At 44.4% G+C, this 25,038-nt stretch overlaps 1 protein-coding gene across 7 annotated transcripts in view; it reads left to right on the forward strand.

Moving 5' to 3' along the window:
* LOC121284769 (disintegrin and metalloproteinase domain-containing protein 23-like) overlaps window positions 1-25,038 on the forward strand; it is a 178,647-nt gene that overhangs the window by 140,165 nt on the left and 13,444 nt on the right. The window contains exons 22-25 of one of the 7 annotated variants that reach the window (XR_005944537.1): window positions 1,812-1,931; window positions 6,860-7,028; window positions 10,343-10,454; window positions 12,708-12,988. Coding sequence is in view for 6 of the 7 variants with exons in the window: in XM_041200354.1 (XP_041056288.1) it covers window positions 1,812-1,931; window positions 6,860-7,028; window positions 10,343-10,454; window positions 12,708-12,853 (547 nt within the window). In the remaining variant the exon portion in view is untranslated. Of the gene's footprint in view, window positions 1-1,811; window positions 1,932-6,859; window positions 7,029-10,342; window positions 10,455-12,707; window positions 15,178-18,530; window positions 20,658-20,713; window positions 20,805-25,038 lie in introns of those variants that run through there. The other 6 variants (XM_041200356.1, XM_041200355.1, XM_041200358.1 and 3 more) reach the window with 6 other exon arrangements.

Consider the following 25,038-nt stretch of genomic DNA (forward strand, 5'->3'; position numbering starts at 1 on the left):
TTTGACAACTAATGTCCAAGAATGTGCTGTGAAAAGCTGATGTGTTCCTCTGACTTTGTTTAAAAGAGAAAGTAGAAGAAATTAATCCTCAAGTTAACACACAGTTCCACAGCGATCAAGACAGTACAGTGTTTTAGTCAGGCTCGTAGATGTGACAAATTGTATTGGATTCGTTAGCGGCTACTTTACCAAGTTTGGTCGGTATCATGGTAAAAGATTGAACTCATTTAGCACAACTGACCTAGTCTGGCGGTCTGGGGAGATATCTGTGTTAGATGGACAAACAGCAGCATGATCTAATGAGAGGGCATCATGACCGCATCTTAACAACAGCCGCAATAACCTACAAAAGACACACAGAGCTATCAGCTATGGAATAAAAAGCTGCTGGGGTTGTATTTGCTGCCTGATGTACTCTATGCATGATGTTTCAGTCCCACTGCCATCAGTAGAACTGTGTAATCGAACTTAAATAGCTCAATGCAACTTAGCTGGCCTCCTGTGTTCTATTCTCCAGAAATTGAAGTTACCTAAAACTCTGTTGCCCATGTTCTTACTCGTACCGAATCCTGTTCACCCATCGCTCCGGCACTCACTGGCCTATATTGGATCCCAGTTAACCGTCATCTCAATTTTAAAATTCTCATCCATGTCTTCAGATCTCTCCGTAGACTCACCCGTACCTTTCCCTCTACTCTCCTCCAACTTTACAACCGTCCGAGATATCTGCGCTTCTCTAATTCTGGCCTCTTGAGAGTCCCCCATTTTAATCCCTCCACCATTGGTGACTATGCCTTCAGTTCCTAGGCCCTCAGCTCTAGAATATCCTCTCCACAACTCGCGATCTCACTTTCCTCCTTTAAGATGCTCCATAAAACCTCCCTCTTTAACCAAGTTTTTGGTCACCTGACTTAATATCCCCTTATGTGACTCATTGCCAAGTTTTGTTTCAGACGTTCCTGTGAAGGGCCTTTGGGTGTTTTATTACATCCAAGGTGCTATATAAATGCAGGTTGTTGAGTATCGGGTGGGTGCCTAACATGATATGAGCTGATATCGCCCCTTTTGAGCTATTGCTCAGGACAGTTTCTAGTCCTAGTTCTCTAAAGAACTAAGAGCTATTGCTCAGGACAGTTTCTAGCCCTAGTTCTCTAAAGAACTAAGAAGTAACAAGGAAAGTGAATATTGGCATTTCTATTGTCTTAGCATCCTAATAGTTTGTTAAAAGGAAGCAATAAGTAAGCAATGGAATCCTGCATTACCTGCCTACAGTGTACTTAGCAATTGTTTACCTGGACTTATGGTGCTCTTGTGTTTACAGGCGTGTTTATTTTTATGCTTCTCCTGTTTGCGGAGATTAACCTCAATGCCCAGGTTCCCCTCCCTTTTTTGTTTTAACAAGTCACCTGGAGAGGTGGTCTGTCTTGGAGCTCTGCTTAACTTGGAGGCTCAGGATGCATACAGACAAGCCTAACTGCTGTCACTTTGCTTCAAGGGGTGGTGTTAATTGGCCTGTTTATTTGTGGGCTGCCGTGTCTGCGATACAGTCAGTCCCTGGACTGTCGGTGCAGACTCGATGGGCCGAAGGGCCTCTTCTGCACTGTGTGATTTTGTGATTCTGTCACTCTTTGGGGTGCAACGTTATAGTAGTAACTCCCGGAGTGTAAAAATGCCTCCAGTTGTCAGGAATCGCGATCACGTTGTCTTATCGAAGACCATGTTTCTCTCTTTTCTTGTCCCACCCTTCTCTTTCCCTCCTGTTGCACCTGCTTGCCTTTTCCTTGCTTGCCCTCTGACCTTCCCTGTGCCAGTGATGTTTTCTGCGGCTACCTTCTCTGCACTGGCATTAGCCGGGTCCCGCGAATTGGCCGCCTCCTCGGTGAGATCACGCCCACGTCCTTCTACCACCAGGGAAAGCTGGTAGACTGTAGGTAGGAGCTCAGCATTCTGACATTTCATGTTTCCCAAAGTTAGGAATTGTTTGCTGTTTGAGTGCATGGGCTAGATTGGCATTAAAGTGAGCGTTTGAAAATCTGCTGCTCTATTTTTTATGCTTCTTATGACTGAGCTTTGAAACTTGGCCCATGACGCATGTGTGCAGCACAAAATCTGCAGTTACTTATTTGTGTAGAGTTGCTGTAATGTGGCAGTTGTATGTCTCGTGTTTTTGTCTCTGGCATGGATATGTCTATATGTGTGTGCATATTCAATGCCCTGTGTCTAAACAGTCGCTTGGTGGTACAGAACTTGAATATTGTTGTTAAAAGAGACATGCTGTGAAAGTTTTTCATTTTGCACTCATCAGGACAGATGCAAGAATGCCAGATTTCAAAGGGAGCAACAGCTTATACTGCTTGAGTAAACGATGCCGATTGGTTGGCAAGTTGACTCTGGTTGAGGTGTTGCCATGGAGAATGCACCAGGGAAATATTGTCCCCCATGCTTTTGTTTAGTTCAAAAAGGTGCAATGTCTGGACATGTTCCTTTGGCCTACAGAGGACAGGTCCAAGCGTATGAATATGTGTAGCTTCTAGCAAGCTTAAGTAAGCCCATTATGTTCTGAGTTTTCCCGGTAGGAGTTGGTTGAGCATGGTCAGTGTTTAACCTGTTGTGAACAGCCGAAGGGATTTGCTGTTTGATATGTCCCAGTCTTTGGGACGTATGTCCTACATATCTGGCATTGCGTTAACACTGAAATTCATATACCACATTACAACTGCACGTAAGGATTTCCTTACACACCTTAATGTGCTCTATCCCGCACTCAAATTCACCTTTGAATTGGAGCAGTTGAACGAGTTCCTTTCCCTTGATGTGCTCATTGAGAAATCTGCTAATGGATTCTCTACTACTGTCCACCACAAGCCTATCTTCACTGGTCAATATACACGCTGGGATTCCTACAGCTCCGTATGCTATAAGAATGGCTTTATTGGCAATCTCGTAAATAGGGCCTGAGATATTTGCTGAACGTGCAAGATTGATGCTGAAATAGGGCACATCAAAGCCACCCTGCAAGATAATGGCGACTGCAGTCAGATCATTACTTGCTGTGTATCGAACCCAAATTGTCCCAAGGCTGCGACTTTCGGACCTGTAACTCGCCCAGTCTACCTCAGATTACCCTGGAAGGGAAAGGAAAAATTTGAGCAACAGGTGAAGCTAACTGTTTCACACTGCTACTGTGCAGCAGCAACACAAGTGGTATTTGCCACCAACAAGATGCTGCTGTCAAGCCAAAAGACACTTTGCCTACCACACACATGCGTAAGGTGGTACATGAATTTCAGTGCCGGTGCAATCCTGTTAGTGGAAGATACCACTCGTGTTGCTAATGCATTGTTACAGTGTGAAACAGCTAGCTTCACCTATTGCTCATATTTCTGCTTCACCTTATCCTTCCAGGGTAATCTGAGGTAGACTGGGCACTTTTCAGTCTGAAAGAGGTGATCTTAGGCCCTTTTGTGAGCATGTGCGATCCACAGCGAGCAATTATCTGATTGTGGCAGCCGTTATCCTGTAGTATAGCCTATTTTGGCATCAGGCTTGCACAGTGCATAAATGGCTCAGGCCCTACTTACGAGATTGCCAATAAGGCCAATCTTATAGCGTGTGGAGCCGAGGGGATCCCAACGCGCATATTGACCAGTTGAAGGCTGGTTTGTGGTAGGCAGGAGTAGAGAACACATTAGCAGATTTTTCAACTAGCACATCGAGGGAAGGGAGCCTGTTAGACTGCTCAATTTCAAAGGCAAACTTGAGCGTAGGATGGACCGCATTAAGGTGCGTACGGAAATTCTTATATGCAGCTATTATGTAGGCCATGCATCCTAACGACTGGTGGATCGTATCAAATAGCATCTCCCTTTGGCTGTTCTCAATAGGCAGAATACTTAATCGCACTCAACCAGGCCATGCTTGCAAAGCTCAGAACATAATGACTAATGTTGGATGTGATTGTGCGATTGGACAGCACTTGCTGAACAATCCTGCATGTGCTAAGAATTACACTAACAACCAATTTGAGATTATCAGTCGGGCTCACCATGTGGCTCACTTATGTTTGTTAGAAGCTACATATATTCATTTGCAGGGACTGTCCTCTGCAGGCCAAAGGAATATGTCCAGGCATTGCGCCATTTTTGAAATAAACAAAAGCTTGGCGCATTCTCCATGGCAACGCCTTGACCAATCAGAGTCGATATGCTAACCAATTGGCACCCTTTTCTCATGTAGTATAAATTGTTACAAACATACAAATTAGGAGCAGGAGTAGGCCATTCAGCCCCTTGAGCCTGCTCCACCATTTAATTAGATCATGGCTGATCTGATCCTGGCCTCAACTCCACTTTCCTTCCTACCTCCTACACCCGTTCGACTCCCTTGTCAATCAAGAATCTACTAACTCAGCCTTAAAAATATTCAATTTTCCAGCCTCCACTATCTCCTGGGAAGAGAATTCCACAGACTCACAACCCTCTGAGAGAAAAGATTTCTTATCTCCATTTTAAATGGAAGATCCCCTATTTTTTAAATCGTGTCCCCTAGTTCTAGTCTGTCCCACAAGGGGAAACATCCTTTCAGCATCCACTCTGTCAAGTCTCCTCAGGATCTTGTATATTAAGTTTATTCATGGGATGTGGGCATCGCTGGCTGGGCCAGTATTTATTGCTCATCCCTAATTGCCCTTGAGAAGATGGTGGTGAGCTGCCTCCATGAACCACTGTAGTCCATGTGGTGTTAAGGGAGCGAGTTCCAGGATTTTGACCCAGCGACAGTGAAGGAACGGCGATATATTTCCAAGTCAGCGTGGTGAGTGGCTTGGAGGGGAATTTCCAGGTGGTGGTGTTCCCATGTATCTGCTGCCTTTGTCCCTCTAAATGGTAATGGTCATGGGTTTGGAAGGTGCTGTCTAATGATCCTTGGTGAGCTTCTGCAGTGCATCTTGTAGATGGTACACACTGCTGCCATTGTCCGTCGGTGGTTGAGGGAGTGAATGTGTATGGATGGAGTGCCAATCAAATGGGCTGCTTTGTTCTGGATGGTGTCAAGCTTCTAGAGTGTTGTTGGAGCTGCACTCATCCAGGCAAGTGGAGAGTATTCCATCACACTCTTTGTAGATTGTGGAGAGGCTTTGGGGAGTCAGGAGGTGAGTACTGATCACAGGATTCCTAGATTCTGACCTTTTCTTGTAGCCACAGTATTTATATATCTAGTCCAGTTCAGTTTCTGGTCATTGGTAACCCCCAGGATATTGATTGTGGGGGATTCAGTGATGGTAACGCCATTGAATGTCAAGTGACGATGGTTAGATTCTCTCTTGTTGGAGATGGTCATTGTCTGAAACTTGTGTGGCACGAATGTTACTTGCCACTTGTCAGCCCAAGCCTGGATATTGTCCAGGTCTTGCTGCATTTTGACATGACTGTTTCAGTATCTGAGGAGTCGTGAATGGTGCTAAACATTGTGTAATCATCAGCAAACATCCCCACTTCTGAACTTATGATGGAAGGAAGGTCATTGATGAAGATGTTTGGGCTGAGGACACTACCCTGAGGAACTCCTGCAGTGATGTCCTGGAACTGAGATGATTCACCTCCAACAACCACAACCATCTTTCTTCGTACTAGGTATATCACCAACCAGCAGAGAGTTCTCCCCCGATTCCCATTGAATCCAGTTTTGCAAGGGCTCCTTGATGGCAAACACTCGGTCAAATGCTGCCTTGATGTGAAGGGCAATCACTCTCACACCACCTCTGGAGTTCAGCTCTTTTGTCCATATGTTTATATGTTTCAATAAGATTACCTCTCTTTCTTCTAAACTCCAATTGGTTCAGGTCTAACCTGTCCAACCTTTCCTCATAGGATAACCTCCTCTTCCCAGGAATCAGCTGAGGACTTGTTACTCCATTTGAAATTTCCCATTCTTGCATCTGTCCTGATGAGTGCAGGATGAAAAGCTTTGACAGCATATCTCTTTCTTCAGCAATTCTCAACCTCTGTGTATACATATATATGTGCATATGCCTATAATGTGTGTATATGTTTGCATGATAATATGTAAGTATAATGTGTATGTTTCTGTAAACGCACGTATATAATGTGTGTGCGGTTTTTTATTCTCTCCTCAGGCAAGATTGCTGCTATGTGCCGACTCTCGGGAACCTTGTTTAGTGTGTTTAATGCCCATCTCCACCCTGGACTTAGCTGACCTGCTGCTGAATCCCTAATCAATGATTTTATTACCTTCAGACTTGACTGTATTGATGTTATCCACCTCCCAGCCTCCGTAAGCTTGAGCTCATCCAGAATTCTGCTGCCTGTATCCTAACTCGCATCAAGTCCTGTTTACCCATCACCCTGTGCTCGCTGACCTATACTGGCTCCTGATCTGTGTTTTCAAATCCCTCCATAGCCGCAACCCTCCCTATCTCTGTAGCCTACTCTAGCCCTACCTCCCATCTAGATCTCTTCCTTCCTGCAGTTCTGACCATTTGCAGATTCATCACCTCCTTTGCTCCACCATTGGTGGCCATGCCTTAAGCTGCTTGGGCATAAGCTCTGAAATTCTCCCCCTGAAACCTCTCTCATCCTTTTATGATGATCCTAAAAATCTTCTGTGAGAAGTGTCCTTTAAAACCTATGATCGATCACCTGTCCTAATATCTCCCTATGTGACTTGGTCAAATTGTGTCTGATAATGCTGGTGTCAAGAACCTTCGAACATTTTACCACATTAAAGGAGCTATATAAATGCACATTATTGTTGGCCGGCTGTCTCCTGCTTCAAATTACGGCTGGACTTTGCTTGGCGGGTTTTGGACTCTTTCGTTATCCTGTTCTTTCCTATCTTTCAGTGGTAGCCACATCATCATGGACGACGGGACAGACCTGGGATACGTTGAAGATGGAACTTACTGTGGACCGTCCATGATGTGCATGGATCGTAGATGCCAGCCCATTAATTCCTTCAATATCAGTAACTGTCCGAGCGGATCTGCGACAAAGATATGCTCCGGCCATGGGGTGAGTGTGCGTGTGTGTGTGTGTGTGTGTGAGAGAGACACGGCTGAACTGGCCATTATTCAACTCATGGCCGGAGGAACAGGGGATGTATGAAAAAAAAGGGCGGAGGAATTTCAACCATCAACCACCCTATCTTTGCCGGAAGATTGTCAGGAACGCAATCTTCAGGAGTGTCGGCCGAGGATCTGCTGGTAGTACTCTCGCCTCTGAGTCAGAAGGTTGTGGGTTCAAATCCTACTCCACAAAATCTATGCAGACACTCCAACACAGCCCTGAGGCCCCATCTGCCCTCTCAGGTCAAAGTTCCCACAGCATCCTTCTGAAGAAGAGCAAGGGAGTTCTCTCCATATCCTGCCCCTCGAGCAATATTGTGAAAAATAGGTTATCCAGGCTTTATTGTGTGGCTGTTGTTGGAGCTTACTGTGGATTTGCTGTCACGTTTCCCTACATTGCATGTTAAAAAGCACTTCATCGTTTGTGAAGTGCTTTAGGATGTCTTGGGATTGTGAAAGGTCAATCTAAATGCAAGTTCTTACTTTCTGCTGATCTTCTGCTGAAGTTACGGCAACCATTTGAGAGACCCCCACCTCCCTTCCCTGCAATCCACCCTGGAGGAATGTGGGGTAAACCAGATCTGTGGCCTGGGACTTGGGAATCATATTAAAAAAAGAGGCGAATGCTTTAGTGTGAATTTATCTATCCAATGGAGGAGGTTGTGGGTTTGCGGATATAAACATGGAAAGAAAAGTAGAGTTACAGGACATGGAGAGAAGCTATCTCCGCTCGTGTCCATTTCAGGTTGTAGTCATTTTAAAACCTAATATCATAAGGGACATGTAAGGGAATAGATAGGACCCGTCCCCACCTCACACAACATCAGTGTGACCAATCCCGGAGGTTTCATCACCTCTGACCACCCCGCTGAGTCAAATAGTTGTCTTTTCCTCTTCTCCAGTATTTGTATGACGAATGAATGAAGGTGTTCAAAGACCGTGTTAGAAAGATATATTTTCAATGCGCCCTCGATTTTTACCTGGTAACCTCAGCATCCTTTTGACCCTGAACTGAGTCTCTGGCCTTACCCACGCTCAAGGACCTAAGACCACCTATTTCCACCTCTGTAACACCGCTGGTCTCTGCCCCTGCCTCAGCTCAACTGCTCCTGAAACCTGCTTGGACACTTCTGTTACTTCTAGACTTGGCTATTCCAATGCTCTCCATTCAGGATTATTATCATTTATAAAGATTGTTCTCCTGAGAACAGGGAAAGTTAGGAGGTGCTTTGAAAGAGGCATTTAAATGTATGAGTGGTTGTGATGAAGTTTGTAAGGAGTAACTGTTTCCACTGACAGCTGGGTTGGTAAGCAGAGGTCACAAGAGTTGAGGTAATTGGGCCAATATCTAAAAGGGAGATGGGGAGAACTTTTTTTATGCAGTGAGTTGTTGTGATCTTGAACGCACTGCCTGAAAGGGTGGTGGAAGCAGATTCAGTAATAACTTTCAAAAGGGAATTGGATATATACGTGAAAAGGAAGAAATTGCATAATAGGTGGAGAAAGAGTGAAGGATTTGGGACTAATTAGATAGCCCATTCAAAGAGCCAGCATGGGCTCCTTCTGCACTGTAAGATTCTGTGGCTATGCCTTGTAGAATGTAAAGGTGGATATGTAAACACTTGGTTTATCTTTGGGGACTGACAGGCATTTTGTAGAACATGCCCTCAGCAGGTTAAATACTCTGGTAGAGTCCACGATAGTGTCAGATGTACATTGTCTGTGGAAGGAGAGAGATTGATGGGTTGAATGGCCTTTTGCTCCCTCCATGCTCAGTAATCTTCTCATGCTGTGCTTGCCACCATCTTCCTTTGCTTTCAGCCTCTCTCGCTCTCCCTCCCATCCCGCTACCCTCTTTGCCTCGCAGGTGCTCTCCCCCTCCCCGACTCTCCCCGCCAGTTTATGCAATCATATTTCAAAGGGAATCTCATTGTGGAAAGTCGTCAGCCACTAGGCGCGAGCAATAGGAGCACCAGGATTTCATGGAGAGATGCTTGTTGCACGGCTCAGAGGGTGCCTCTGTGCTCGTGCTCCCTCATGCTCTCCTTGCTGCCTCTGCAGAATCCACCACTCCCAGTCGGGCTGTTGGCCTTCGAAAGCTGCAGGTCCCGTGACTGGCTCTGCTGCCTCAGGAACCTGCCCACCCATCGTCCTCAATAGGCTGCCTCCAGGAAGATCTCACCCGGGGCACTGATGGGCCTTTGGGGACGGGACCCAGATTAGTCCCCGATGGAAGGATATTTTCACAGGCGGCAAGATTCCGCTCAATATTGTCTCATTCTTGCTGAGTTTAACTTTGGGTGTTTTATGACCTTCTGGGTTATCAAACAGATTGCTGAACCTGCACAGCCACAAAGACTCAGCAACCCACTCCACAGAGGCAATCAGCATATTTAATGCCTCAATCGAGGGCCATTTTCTGACAGTGCTGGAATTTTCCTGACGTTGCATAGCACAAACATGCCCCCCCCCCCCCCCCCGCCCCCACCACCACCACCACCACCACCACCACCACCACCACCACCACCAGCTGTGTCAGGAGCCCGAAAATGCTTCGGAGGCAGCCTCTCAACATAAAGGCTGGGAGTTTCCCTTCCCACCAGCATTGGGCACCATCGCGGGCAGGACAGAAACATTTGGAGAGCGGTCAAAAGTCTGTTGGCAATGCCCGCCACTGGCAGGGCTGGAAGATGCCGCCCAAGGTCTGAGGGCCATTGGAGGCTGATTAAAATGGTGCTCTCGGGGAGCTGCAAGGCTCAAAGAGGATCATTCACGGCTGTAGGCATCCTTATGGAAGGGTCTTCCCTTTGCTCTGAGGTACCCACAGTTCTGGATCTTGTCTGGGTAAACCAAGTTTGGAGCCCACCGTGAGCGCCTCCATTTTGAGACACTCCCTCGCCCTCAGTAGTGCAAACCTCTCCTGCTGGGGCTGCCAGCTGGACTTTGCCACAGGTCCTCCCATTGACCCTCCTGCCTCCATGTTCCACCCGCTGCCCTTAATTGGATGTTGAACACGGAGGTGGTCTGCTAATTGGTTGCCCGCCGGAAGATGACCCCCTCTCCCCGCCCCCCACCCCCAGCTTACTGACCTCAGGGAGGGGACCGGGACCCGGAAATGACCCCAACATCCGAAACTTTCATAAGTGCCAGAGATTCCGCCCACTGAATGCAAAGGAAGCCCTGTCTCTTACTGTATCAGAATAGTAGAAACGTGTGTTATGAGTGCGGAATTGCCACTGATTTTAATCCAATCTCTTGCAGCTATGCAGTAATGAAGCAACCTGCATCTGTGAGGGCACCTGGGCAGGAACGGACTGCAGCATGTATGACCCCAAACGCGACGAGGCAAAGCCACCCCCTGAAGGCCCCAAGGGTTTGTTTGATTTCACTTGCAGCCTCTCTCTGTGGTGCCCTTGGTGTCTCTGTTCTATTTTCTTGCATTCTTTATTTGCTACAGGGTGTTTAGAGATTTCTTTTAAAAAGAAACTTGACATTTTCACAGTTTGGAACTCAAGTGGGCTAGAAAGGCAAGAGGCAAGGCAGCTGCTGAAGGAGGAATGTTGCTGTCTGCATGTCTTTTGCATTATTTATTTATTTATTTATAATAATACATTGTTCTGTATATTCTCCTTGCCCTTCCTTTGGTGTCTGTTCACCATGGTTCATAGAAAGGCTGAAAGGCTTGCTAGGTGACCATTGCCAAGGCTACTCCTATCATCACTTTACAACTGGCTGCCCAGGGAGGGGAGGGGAGGGATGCCTGAGGACAGATCGAGAGGTGACCCCCCGCCGCCAGGAATTAAAGTATCTAATGAGTCAATGAATTTTTTTTCGCTGTCAGGCGAAGTGGTCACTGGGTGCCACAGTCAGTTAGACACTGGGACCTGGGTGCAAATCCACCCTGGAGTGACGGACATCTCAATATATTGGGGCCAGAATTTTGCACCGGTGGGATTTTATGGTCTTGCCGAAGTCAGTGGACCATTCAATGGCTCGCCGAATTTTACAGCCTCCCACCTTGCTGCCACGGAGCCATAAAATTCCGCCATGGGTGTCAGGACCCTTCGTGTGGTGCATTCTGATAGTCCTTACCGAATTGCTGGTGGGGCTAAGGCCCCACTGGATAACATCCCTACCTTGGCAAGGTGGCTGCTATCAGAGCGTTCACAAGTATGGCGGGTGTACAGAGTACAGGGGTTTTGTTCTCAGGTTGAGCTAACATCCATTGTCACACTTTAAAAGGAAGATTTCCGCTCCAAATAGGAACAATTGACATGACACTGAACCCCTCAAATAGGAAATGTTCCTCTCACTATTGCTCAGATCCCTCAGCTAGATGAGCACAATAACATTCATTAGAAGCTAGTACAAAGGGGTGGCAATTAGCTGCCTCCTATTTCCCTTACCATTTAAAATCACTGGGAGCAAACAGACTCTATTGATACATTTCCCCCTATTATGGATAAGACATCGGGTTTTAAGTCTGCTAGTCACCGAGGCAAAACCTGTTCAAAGTTCCCATGTTATTTTAGAGTTTATCATTCTGTAGCCTTACCACAAAGTGATCTTTAGAAACACCATCTCCAGATCATGCTACATAGACTCAAACCTGTCAAACTAAATTCAACTAAAGGTCAGTGCAGTTGTCTGCAAGGTTCAGAATATTGGGGCTGAGGATTTAATTTGTCTCAGCCGAGTCATTATTATAGTGGGGAAGCAAATATATCTAACCACAAGATAAAAGCAAAATACTGTGGATGCTGGAAATCTGAAACAAGAACAAAAATAGCTGGAAAAACTCAGCAGGTCTGACAACATCTGTGGAGAGGAAGACAGGGTTAACGTTTCAAATCCATATGACTCTTCATCAGAGCTAAAGAGAAATAGAAATGTGGTGAAATATACCCCTTTGACCTTTTGTCTATGACATCTTTGGCAATCTCTCCTTTGCCTCCACCTATCATTGGCTCTCTATCCAGCTCTACCTGTCCCACCCCCCTCAACCAACTTATATTTCACCACATTTCTATATTCGCTTAGTTCTGATGAAGAGTCATACGGACTCGAAACATTAACCCTGTCTTCCTCTTCACAGATACTGTCAGACCTGCTGAGATTTTTCCAGCAATTTTTGTTTTTTATATCTAACCACAGCCTCCCATGCATTTGGATTAGTAACAGATTTCATTCTTACCTACAATTCACTCATGAAATTAATACGAATCACAACATAGAATATCATTAACCATGCAATAAATAATTATATACTTAGCAGCAACACAACTAAACCTTGCGAATTTTAGCTGCGGAATTTAAATGCATTATGGTTCTGAGCTTGGAAAACAAGGCTGATCAGACCTTCTTTCTCAGGCAGGAGCTTGCCTACAAGAGCCAACTCCTAGTGATCGATCAAAATGGAGCTATTCTGCCTGTTGTATAATTTAAGATTCAGCGTTCCCTTAAATACACGTTTAACATTGATTCAGTCAATGCATGCAGCGCAAGCCATGGTGCCATCATCTGAGGGGCTGAACAGTAGTTAAATTGGATCCAACACATGGGAACTCAGTTTTATCTCCTTGCAAGCTATCTCGTCATTGTAAATTTTCCTTTCCTTTTTAAACAGATATTCCTCTGGAAACATGTGGAATAATGGTTCACCACCAGTACATTTCTGAAGAGGAAAAATGTACAAGGACATGGAGAAACAGCAGGGGAGTGGGACTAAGTGGAAAGGTCTTTCAAAGAGCTGGCATAGGCATGAAGGGCTGAATGGCCTCCTTCTGTGCTTCTATGATTCTAGCCGATGATTGAGCCAAGTACAGATGAGCAAGGGGTTAGCACTATGATTGAATGCAAGAGATATAAAATGGCACTAGGCATCTGTCAGTGCTGCTGGATAATAAGGTTGGTGGGTCGACGTGCAAAAGCCACTGACAGAGAGCACTTAAACTTATAACCTGTATCTATAATGTGCTGAGATGTCTATATCAGCCACTTGCGCAGGACAACAGGGCAGATTCAGAGGAAAGTGGAATATTCGCCTCACCTTCACATCAGAGCATCTGGCTGTTAAAAGAGAGCGGTGACCTGGCTGGAGCCAACCACATTTCCTGGCAACCCACACTAAGTCTTGGTTTGCTACACCAAGGTTGCGTAGATCGCAAATAGAGGAGATGCCACTCCCAAGCAAAGAGGAGTCAGACCCACATGTTGGGCTATCTCATAACATGAGCTGGACCAGAGAGAGAGAGACAGGGGCATGTTGCCGTGCCTTCCCTCTCAATTCAAGAAAGAGAGTGAGCCCACTGAGGAGGGTGGGAGTGGGGAGAAGGGGGCAGGCCAGTAACCGGTACCACCCAGCTTCGCTTTGGGTGCACCACAAACCTATAAATGAGTGAGCTGATCTTGTCCATTGATGCTAATAAGTTTTGTTTGCTGGCTGTGCCTTGCACCTGGCACAGCAGGAGTGCCAGGGGCCGAATTCTGGGTGCCACAACCAGTGAAGGACTGCTGGGGCATCTGCTCACTGATGGGTAATTCTCCAGCATCGGGGTGGGGTAGGTGCAGGGCATGGGGAACACAATGGGTGAGTGGCCAGGATATATAAATATAGATATATATATTTTTTTAATTAAGTGTACGCACGTTTCCAGAGCCCTTCACCAGGGCCATTTGGCACATTATATTGGCCATGAGTTATCACAACACTGACCCCAGTCATGAACAGAGGCACAATATTGGCCATCTTATGTGGTAGTACGCAATTAATCAGCACAGACGTATTACAAAAAATAACAAAGGTTCAGTGATGGATTATATTGGATAGCAGGAAAAAATTATTAGGCTGTAATTTAATCAGTGGCACTCACTGAGCTAATGAAGGTTTTTCTAGGTCAACTGATCTTTGCTGAGATTAAATACAGACTTGAACTTTTTATCTGCAATTTTAATAAAAGGAGCAATAGACAGTTTTTTCAGTTAAGCTGTTGCGCATAGTTTTTGTTGTGAATTTTTGTGCTCTTGAGGATACTGGGTAGAGGGTGAGCGGGGCTGGGGTTTGATTATTTCATAGAATCATGGAATGATACACCACAAGAGAGGCCATTTGGCCTATCATACCTGTGCTGGCTCTTTAAATGAGCTATCCAATCCCACTCCCCCTACTTCTACCCCAGAGCCCCACAAATTTCTCCCTCGCATTCCAGATCAGAACAACTCGTCATGTTTAAAAAAAACTCCTCATCTCGTCCGTTCTTTTTTGCCAGTTATCTTAAATCCATGTCCTCTTCTGGCTGTTTCTGGAAACAGTTTCCACTTATTTAGAGTCACAGAGGTCAACAGCACAGAAAAAGGCCCTTCGGCCCATCGAGTCTGCGCCGGTCCAATGAGTACCTAAGTCTTTTAATCCCAATTATTTAATCTATCAAAACCCTCCATGAGTTTGAGCATCACTAAATCTCTCCTTAACTTTCTCTGCTCAGAGAAGAACAATCTCAATTTCAAGTTCAGCATTGGGTAGAGAACGGTTTGATATCGAGCAAAGCTGTCGCGCAAGTATAGAGAAGACTGGGGAAGCATAGGCAAGCATGGTGCTGTGAATAAAAAGATATTAAACAAGCTCCTTATTGATGTGAGCAATGTTTCTCTGCTCAAAGTACAGAGCGTGACATTCTCAGATCTCCTTTTTGGACTTTCTGATCAAGGTTGCTATCAGCACCAGTTTTCCAAATATCTTTGTCACCCAGTCCTTGCTGAACACTTGGCTGTCTGGCCACCGAATATATTAGGACTCTTGTGATTGGCTGCCCCATTCATGTTAGGTCTCTCAAGATTGACTGCCCAATTTATGTTAGGCTCCTTGTGATTTACCACCCAAATTATGTTACAAATCTCATAATTGGTCACCGAAATGATGTTACGACCTTGTGATTGGTCAATCTAAATTGTGTTAGGATTCTCGTAATTTGTCACAAAAATTATGTTAGGAACGTAGTGATTGGTACCTAAATTATGTTAGGATCCTTGTGATTGGTCACCTAAATTATGTTAGTATTCCTGTGATTTGTCAGCTAGGTTTGTTAACCAGCTTGTGATTGGTCACCTAAATTATGTTAGGAACCTTGCAATTGGTTACTTGAATTAAGTTAGCATCTATGTGATTGGCCACCCAAATTATGGTTATATTCATGTGATTGGCCATCCACACTTTAGCAAGCCAATTCAATCAAACTGTGCATACTTGTGGAATAAAGCTCTCTTTACTCTGACCCGTCAATGTTCCTCAAACCCACGCTCTGCTTGGCCTCAGTCTTAAGACTGTCTTCACATGAAGTTAGCAGTCACTGTTGAAGAGAGAAAAAAAAAATCCTTGGATCTCTGAGCCAATAGATGCAGGTCAGGCATACCTGAGGTCTGACCCTGGAGATCTTTGCTGATCTTAGTTTATTGCAATCAAGTAGATGACTGGAACATATCAAGCGGCTCCAAACAGGTAAGCTGTGAAACCTCTGTAGTTTAGTAATCTGCTCTTATTCATATCTAGGCTTATACGGCAAAAATGGTTGTTCAGTTGAGGTACTGGAGGGCTGCTGCCTTATTGTGGCAGTATGTCACAGCACAAGGCAACAAGGAGAAAGGTGGGCTTGCCATTGACCCCATTTCCTCTCGTGCTCATTCTGTTTCCCAGGGGCTTGAGTTTCACATGCCACCTTTAAAGTGTGACTGCCGTCAGTATTTCTTTTGACAAATGTCTCTATGTTGTGAAAGATCACTTTTGGTTTTATTCTAAATCCATTTCTTTGGGTGGGGGGGTGGGGTGTGTTGAGGGTAGCTGAGGTTATCAAAATAGGCGACAGAAATGCAGCATTAAAGGGGGCACAAAACAATAGGCTTCAAAGGTATTTTACTCATTGGCTGTTAGGAATTAAGCTTACAATGAGAATTATTTGGTCGGATTTTGCTCTAGAAATGATGGTGAAACTCAAAGTACTCACCATTACTTATGTGGAATACTAGTGAGCAAACGTGCAGTTAAACGTGGAAATGAGGAGATGCCCTGCTCCCCCATAAGCTGCGCAACAACAGAGAAAGGCTTAACACCACGACAAGCCTTAATTGCTGCCAAACCACCTCTCTGACACTGAAAATTAACTTCTATAAGTGTGGAGTCTTCTTCCTTCAGCTTTTAATTATTGTTGGAGAATTTAAAATATTTAAATAAGCATTTCTTCCATTCTGTTTCTTATCTCTTTATCCAATCATGCTTTCCCTCTCTTTATTTCGCTTTCTGTACATGATTGACTTTGAATTAACTATCCTAACTTATACTTCCTGATTTGGACTCTCCACCGCTCAGTAACAACTCTTCAGTCTGGTTAAGGAGACACACAGTTGCTTGCTCTGTACACCCAGATTCCAGATATCCTGTAAAGTTAGCTAACAGGAACTTCCACTGCCAATGTTCAGGGACAAATGCAAGTGTAATGAGCAGTTGGTGCTATATGTTCATCCTTGACTGCAAAATCTGGCCTGTTGTTAATAATAATGGCATAACTACTTAAGATTAGTTACAGTAATACTGAGAATTACTGTTCTTGAGTTGGAGTGGGCTGGCAGAGATTTGTCAAATTCTGACTAGATCTACTCTTTAACTCTCTCTTTTTATACCTTTATTGCACTTTGGATACATGAGAATCTGTGTGTTTCAGACATGACCTCATTCAATTAGCTGGATTTCACTTTTAACAAGAAGGCTTCTCATTCAACTTATCAAAGCTTCACCTTGACCGAGTTGTCAGTCGAATCATTCAGCTGCAGAGTTGTTGCTTGCCTTGGGCAGATGTATCCTTGGAAGAGTTGCAGTTGGAAAAGAGAGAGCTTATAGTCAAACATTTCTCAGCTAAAGTCTCTGTCTGTTAAACGGAACTGACTTTTCCAGCTTTCTAACAGAAACTCACTCAGCAGACGAGAGCCAAAAGTTAAGAATTAACCATTAACTTACCCTCTGGGCTTAAGGCAGTCAAAAAAACCCTACTCTGCATTAGTAACATCGTGGTTATAAAACAATGTGAGGATGGACTTGGCAGTAGCCCCCCTGCACAATCTTCGCCTGGAGAACGTAGTATTGAGAGCAGAGGAAAATGCCTAGAGGGTGATGGTGGGTGGTGGTGGTGCAAATACTCACTGTCCCCAGCACACCGGAGGTTAAATTGCCCTTTTCCTCATTGGCATACATTGTGCTCCCCACCTCTGGGACTCGGGCCTGAAGCCAATCTGCACTGATATATTATTGCCCATCACCAGTTGTCCCTGAGAATGTGATGATGAGCCACCTTCTTGAACACTGCTGAGTTGTTTGCTGGGCCATTCCAAAGGGAGTTAAGAGTCAACCATATTGTGAAGACTGTCTTGAGGCTGAGGCCAAGCAGAGTGTGGATTTGAGGAACATTGACGGGTCAGAGTAAAGAGAGCTTTATTCCACACGTATGCACAGTATGATTGAATTGGAGATGGGAGGGGTAGCAAAGGGGGTTGGGGGCTGCTTGGTGCTAAATCTAGGCCACCAGATCAGAAAAATGCCCCATCAGCATCCGCACGCTCCCACTTCTGGCGAACACAAATAGACTCACACGACCCAAAATCCGCATGGGACTGGGACAAAGAGACACACACCGAAATGGGGCAGTTGAACGGGTTTGTTAGGGATTATTTTGGTGAAAGCGTTAAGCATATCAAGCCTTGTGAGGTTTCTGCAAAAAGGGACTGGAAGGAGAATCAATGAACATCATCCTTTGAAACACTGAGCACCATTCAATTAGTTTTTATTTTCTAGATGTCGTTGCACATTGCCAGATGTTTCCATCTATTTATATTCATGTGACACATTTGGGTTTAATCTATAGAGCTGACAGACTCCACTAATTTTTGTTTTATTATTTCCAAAGTGGCCTTCAACAGCAGGTCTTGTGTGCTGCCTGTTAACTGTAACCTTTGCCTGTGTTCTGTCATGCTTTTGACTCTCCTTTAGGCTAGAGTTACTACAATTGGTGGCAAGCAAATTCAAGCCAAATGCCTTTCTGTGAATCTGTCAGTTTGGAATCATAAGTCAAAACGCACATTATCAAACAAAAAATTTAAGCTGCTAATTCGTCTCTGTAAGATACTTTCTTTCCACGTAGTTAAAAAAAAGTCCCAGCTCTGCAGGAATAAAGCTTTTATAGGTAGCTCAGTTAATTATGTACAAGGCACATTCATTCATTTAATTTTCTTTGTTATGAGATTGGTACGAATTTTTTTTGAATAATCTACATAAGAAAAACTATGCAGTTGTATTTGAAAAACGATTTCGCTTTAAAGAAAATGCAGCTTTTATTTTTGCTTTGTCTGTATAGACTTTACCTGTTGACAGTGTTGCTTTAAAGTATCCATTATTTTTCCCTCTATACAGTGAGCTTGGCCACTAACAGGCTAATAGGTGCAGTGGCAGGGACCATTCTGGCTCTGGGGGTGATATTTGGAGGAACAGGGTGGGGAATAGAGTAAGCATCCTTCTCGGTCTCAGAGTTTGGTATTGGTGCCAGTGTGTGAGGTACATGTATGCACCTGAGGCCTTTCTGTGTGTCGTCTTATTGGCTTTGTGTTCAGTGTGGTTGACTGTATTTCTGCGTCATGTGATTGACTGTGTCTGTGTCCTGTGATTTGCTCATGTAGTGTTGAAACCCTCTCCTTTCTGGGACATGTGGGGCATGAGAGAGAAAAAAAATTGGGGGAAAAGGTACAAAAAAAAAAGCAGAAACGCTACATAGCATTTGAGAAGTCTTTTTAGTTCTGCTATCAAACAGTGAAGGCCTAACAAGTTTCCTAGCAACCAGTTCTGACCCTTCGCTGAAGCCTGTTTGACAGGGCCTTGAACGATCGAGTCTCTTATTAGAAAGAATTGCAGTGAGGATTCAGTCGAGTGACTAGCTGCAGTGTCAATGAGGCACAGCGACACGCACAGAGTTGATACACATAGGCTGACCCCAAAATTGATCCGTACCATTGCAATCCTCTTAATGTCATTTGGGCAATATTTTTAGGGGGAAATTGGGCGGATTGAAGGCACAGAGCAAAGCTCCGCTCTTCACACTTGTTTTGATCTGGTTTTAAATCCAACTCTCCGTCTCCCCTCACATTCATGACTGCGCAAGACCACTGAATACAGTAGATGCAAGGTGGAGAAGAGTCAGTGGCTCCAACCGTAAAAGATGCCTTCTCATTCGGCGCCAATTGGCACTTAAGGAAAAAAATAATTCGACGGCAGAGAAGAATAGAGAGGAATTGAAAATGCGGAGTGAGGGGTCAGTGATGGGCCCCGTGCAGTGGTAACTTGCTGATTCAATTCTACTTGCTTCTAATTAAATTAGATTCTACCGATTGGCCGTGGATGAGAGGAAAGCAATCATAAATTGGGTTATCAGGCTAAGCAGGCACAAGTAACGGCAACAATAAAGCATTCCCCCATCCCCACAGTAGCTCGTTTCTATTGAAATGGCCACATTTTTCTACGCTTGCAACAACTTAACAAGTGGCCCCAAACATAGCTCTTATTCAAAGCTCTTGGACTCGCACGTTACCACTGTGCACAGCAGAATCGTCATGGCAACTTTGTTTGCGATTTTAGGTTTGTTAGAAATGCTGCTCTTTCTAGCTAGTTTAGTTGCTGAGGACAGACTATTACATTGGACCAGGGCATTTGTGGAAGTTTGTCCCCATCTTTATTTAAACAACTATCCCTCAAACTCTGATGGCATCATGCCAGCAAATCAGCACTGGAGGCATTTGCCTCTGATGGGCCTGCTTGAAAGTGACAGCGTAAGGTCCAACAGCATTATGCTACAGATGCCCCAGGTTTTAACTCTATTATCAAATGTTCTCAGACATTTCTTATCGAGTTAATTTATCCACATTTAATTGTGGACTAACAAACACTTTTTAAAAAGAATGTTATTTAGGTGGGTTGAAAAAAAAAACTCCTTGGTACAAAATCTGCTCACGTAGCTAGTGCATGTTAACTCTTCAACAAGGAACATACCTTCAAGAATGAAAATTGAGTAAAGTCTTAATCTATTGAAGTATCAAATTGGAGTATAAAGAGGTCACCCTCTTTCTTTATATCCTTTTCCCCAATCTCCCTCTTTCTCCTTGGCCTTCTTGTTCCCTCTTCTTCTCTCTCTCAATCCCCCCATCTCCCATCTCCACTCTTCCATTCCCTTGCTCCCCATCTCTCTCCCTGCCCGCCTCTCTCTTTCTTTTATCCCTGTAGAAAATTCTAGAACTGATTCGGCACCGCATATCCACAGTTGTACAGTTGTCTTTGGGCGCCTTAGCTAAAACACAGCTTTCACCCGAGGAATCCTCTTCACAGATCTAATCGTCCCATCTTATCTTTCTTTAAGCTGTAGAGTGGGACCTTGGCGGTTTCATTTACTTAACGATTCGTTTTTTGCATGTTGTAGTGTTTTAATAATGAAGTGATAAAAGTTTGTTATGCGATCATTTCTAATTAGCATGAATAAAAATTGTTTTCCCTCAAGTGTGACCTTGGTGATTGGTTCTGACGCTGTTTCTTCCCATGATCCTTTGTCACAGGTCCTAGTGCAACCAATCTTATAATAGGGTCCATCGCAGGCGCCATCCTGGTGGCTGCTATTGTCCTTGGGGGGACAGGATGGGGCTTTAAGTAAGCAATGTCGCATGTCTTATCTTCAATAGCTGTGGCACTACACTCTGCTTACAACACCAAGTTTCGAGGTCCTGCTACAAGACCTAGCAAAAATAATTCTGGCTGAAAGATCGGCTATTAATCCGAAGGGCAGCGCTGAAAAATTTGCTGTCTTTTTTTTCTTCCGTTTCTCTCTGCAACAAAACGAAAATCCCAGATAACGAGAGAAACGTTCTTTTTCCTTCAATCGGTCTGCAGCAGAACCACAGACAATTTGGACTGGCCTAGCTCAAAGCTTGAAGTGCATGTTTTATAAAGTATATATTTTATATATTTATATATATATATATATAATTTGTGTCATTATCTGATATCCCTAAATGATTTGCAAGACCAGCACATGTGCAAAGTGGTTTTGATGCACTGATCAGTTGTTGGCTGTGGGAAGGAGTCAAGTTTGATTTCATTGGGATTCACCATGATCCTGCTGGATTTAAATGGGGCGTGGGAGACCTGCTGGGAGGAGATATTTGGAATCCAGGAAACTGGATCAACAAACAATTTGTCTCTCTGTTTTGAATGCTTCAGTTGGCATACTATTGATTTGCCAGTCAGGTGACACCCTCCCTGCCTGTCCTGGCCTCTGGGGGAGTATTATCGCACTGTTCCTTCAGTGTCCACTCCTTGAGGCAATAGGCATTTGAGAAAGCAAGGCGTGATGAAAAAGAGCAGCGTATCTTGTGGGGCTTGTGTAAACTTCATTTTATCTTCCCTAGAATATGCATTCCCCATTATTGCCATTATTATAGTTCTAAAATTCTTTGGCATTAATTGTAATTCTTTTAAAATATTTTTCAATTGAGATGGTTGGCATGGGTAAGGAAATCACCTCGACATCTCCATCATGTCAAGTCAGTCCTGCCACTGCTCTCCAGCTGTGGCCTTAAAACTCCCATGAATGACGGTGATGATGAATTTGACTCCTGAGGCGATATCACTCTTTTGATTCAGCAGCAAGTTAACAGGCTGGAGTGCACCTTGAATTTATGACTCTTATGTTAAGTTATATAGGATTATTTTGTCTGCTTAGTTACCTGCAGCATCCTCTTTGGACTTAGATCGACCCATAAGAGCAGGAGCAACACTAGTAGACTGAGGGTGTGATGAACTATGAAACTTTGAGGAATATTTTCACCTTTAAAGAAGCCCACTCATGGATTGCCGATGCAGTTTGTTAAGCAATAGACTCGCTAAGCTAGGTGAAGAGGCCAGTTCGCCTAGATAGCTAGAGTGTGGAACAGAATAACTCCCAACAGCATGGGTTCAATCTCCATACTGGCTGAGGTAGTTCTTGGGACCTGTCTCCTCACCTTGCCCCACAGTGATATCCATAAGCCATGATTAGCAGCCCTCAGTCAACAGGGACTATTGATGCAGAAAGAGATGCTAGGTGAAGTGTAGGTGGCAACTTGTTTATAGAATTTTCATCTCTCTCTCTCTCCCTTTACTACTTCAGGGTACCGGGGAGGTATGGATCAATGGAGGCTCAAATCTTTAGTAAACAATTGGTTTTATTGACACTTAATGTAGCTGTTTTGCAGATAGAGCTGCTTACAAACATAGTCAGTAGCATATCGCAAAGCTCGGAATGGCCAGTGGTTCTGCTTCAGCAGGCTGTAGGGTTAGTTCTTTATTTTGTATCTTCTTTAATCCGCTGCTGCTTTACCTCCTAGAACTCATTGCAAAATGCATGGTTTTCTATCCTTGTAGTTGCTGCAGAAACAATTGTGTAACATGTATAAGTGTTTCTCGCAGTATTCCAAGGTTAGGCAGGCAGCTGTCTTATCTGTAACCTCACCCTTGGCTCCTTTAAGTCTCTTGAACATAGCAGTGAGCCCTCAACAACCTAAAACTACAATAATAATTAACCCTGATAGCTTTTGAGATTTGGTCAAACTTCCTAGTTTGCCTTTTGAACAGTTATGTGCTTCTAGTCCATTCTTTTCCATTGAAAAGTCACGACCAAAACATTTCAGATTTTGTTCTGTCTCCCACTTCTTCCCTTGAAGAACGTTTCATTTTCTTTGAGTTGGCACATGGCAACCAATTGATTTTCTTTGTCAATCCTGTTCCGATATCACACCGGCAACCAGTGTTTTGCTCTCTAGGCCTATTACACTGTAATTGTACCACCAATTTACGATTAATGTATCTCCCCCCTGCCAGGAAGGATATAGAGGCCCTGGGGAAGGTTGGAAAAGATTTACAAAGTTGATACCAGAACTGAGAGGTTATACGCATCAAGATAGATTAAACAGCCTGAGATTGTTTTCTCTAGAAAAGGGTGATCAGACAGAGGTCTTTAAGATTATGAAAGGGTAGATGTATGGAAAATGTTTTCACTTGTTGGGGAGACTAATGCCACAGGCCATACATATAAAATAGTCACAAATAAATTCAATAGAAAATTCAGGGGAAACTTCTTTACCCAGAGACTGGTAAGATTGTGGAACTCGCTACCATAGGGTTAAGGCGAAGATCATAGGTGCGTTAAAGAGAAAACATGAGGGAGAACAGAAGAGTAGGAGTTTTAAAAATTCTTTCATGGGGTGTGGGCTTTGTTGGCAAGGCAATTTGTTACCCATCCCTAATTGCCCTTGTACTGAGTGGCTTGCTAGGCCATTTCAGAGATCTGGAATCACACATAGACGTAGTAAGGATGGCAGATTTCCTTCCCTAAAGAGTAGATGGGATTTCATGACAATCAATGATAGTTTCATGGAAAAACTCAGCAGATCTGGCAGCATCTGCGGAGAGGAACACAGTTAACGTTTCCAGTCCGAATGACCCTTCAACAGAACTAAGTAAAAATAGAAGAGAGGTGAAATATAAGCTGGTTTAAGGGGGAGAGGGACCATTAGAGCTGGATAGAGGGCCAGTGATAGGTGGAGATAACCAAAAGATGTCACAGACAAAAGGACAAAGAGGTGTTGAAGGTGGTGATATTATCTAAGGAATGTGATAATTAAGAGTAGAAAGCAGGACAAGCAAGGTACAGATATCCCTAGTGGGGGTGGGGTGGGGTGAAGGAATCAAAAAAGGCTAAAAAGTAGAAATAAAACAATGGACGGAAATACATTTAAAAATAATGGAAATAGGTGGGAAAAGAAAAATCTATATAAAGTATTGGGAGAAAAAAAGGGGAGGGTGAAATCGGAAAGGGGGTGGGGATGGAGGAGAGAGTTCATGATCTAAAGTTGTTGAACTCAATATTCAGTCCAGAAGGCTGTAAAGTGCCTAGTCGGAAGATGAGGTGCTATTCCTCCAGTTTGCGTTGAGCTTCATTGGAACAATGCAGCAAGCCAAGGACGGACATTTGGGCATGAGAGCAGGGTGGAGTGTTGAAATGGCAAGCGACAGGGAGGTCTGGGTAATGCTTGCGGACAGACCGAAGGTGTTCTGCAAAGCGGTCACCCAGTCTGCATTTGGGCTCTCCAATGTAGAGGAAACCAGATTGGGAGCAATCCAACCCGAACAATCCCCATCCACCACTACTCTCCTCCGTCTGGCTGAACTTGTTCTCACACTGCACAATTTCTCCTTAAACTCTTCTCACTTCCTCCAAATAAAAGGTGTAGCTATGGGTACCTGCATGGGCCCCAGCTATGCCTGTCTCTTTATGGGATATGTGGAACATTCCTTGTTCCAGTCCTATCCCACAACTCTTTCTCCGGTACATCGATGATTACTTCGGTGCTGCTTCATGCTCTCGCCTGGACCTGGAAAAATTAATTAATTTTGCTTCCAATTTCCACCCCTCCATCATTTTCACATGGTCAATTTCTAACACTTCCCTTCCCTTCCTTGACCTCTCTGTCCCAATTTCTGGTGATAGACTGTCCACCAATATCTATTACAAGCCTACCGACTCCCACAGCTACCTCGGCTACAGCTCCTCACACCCCGCTTCCTGTAAGGACTCCATCCCATTCTCTCAGTTCCTTTGCCTCCATCGCATCTGTTCTGATGATGCCACTTTCAAAAACAGTTCCTCTGACATGTCCTCCTTCTTCCTTAACCGAGGTTTTCCACCCACGGTCGTTGACAGGGCCCTCAACCGTGTCCGGCCCATTTCCTGCGCATTTGCCCTCACACCTTCTTCTCCTTCCCAGAAACATGATAGGGTCCCCCTTGTCCTCACTTATCACCCCACCAACCTCCGCATTTAAAGGATCATCCTCCGCCATTTCTG

The sequence above is a fragment of the Carcharodon carcharias genome, chromosome 12, assembly GCF_017639515.1.
Source record: "Carcharodon carcharias isolate sCarCar2 chromosome 12, sCarCar2.pri, whole genome shotgun sequence".
Classification (NCBI taxonomy): Eukaryota; Metazoa; Chordata; class Chondrichthyes; order Lamniformes; family Lamnidae; genus Carcharodon; species Carcharodon carcharias.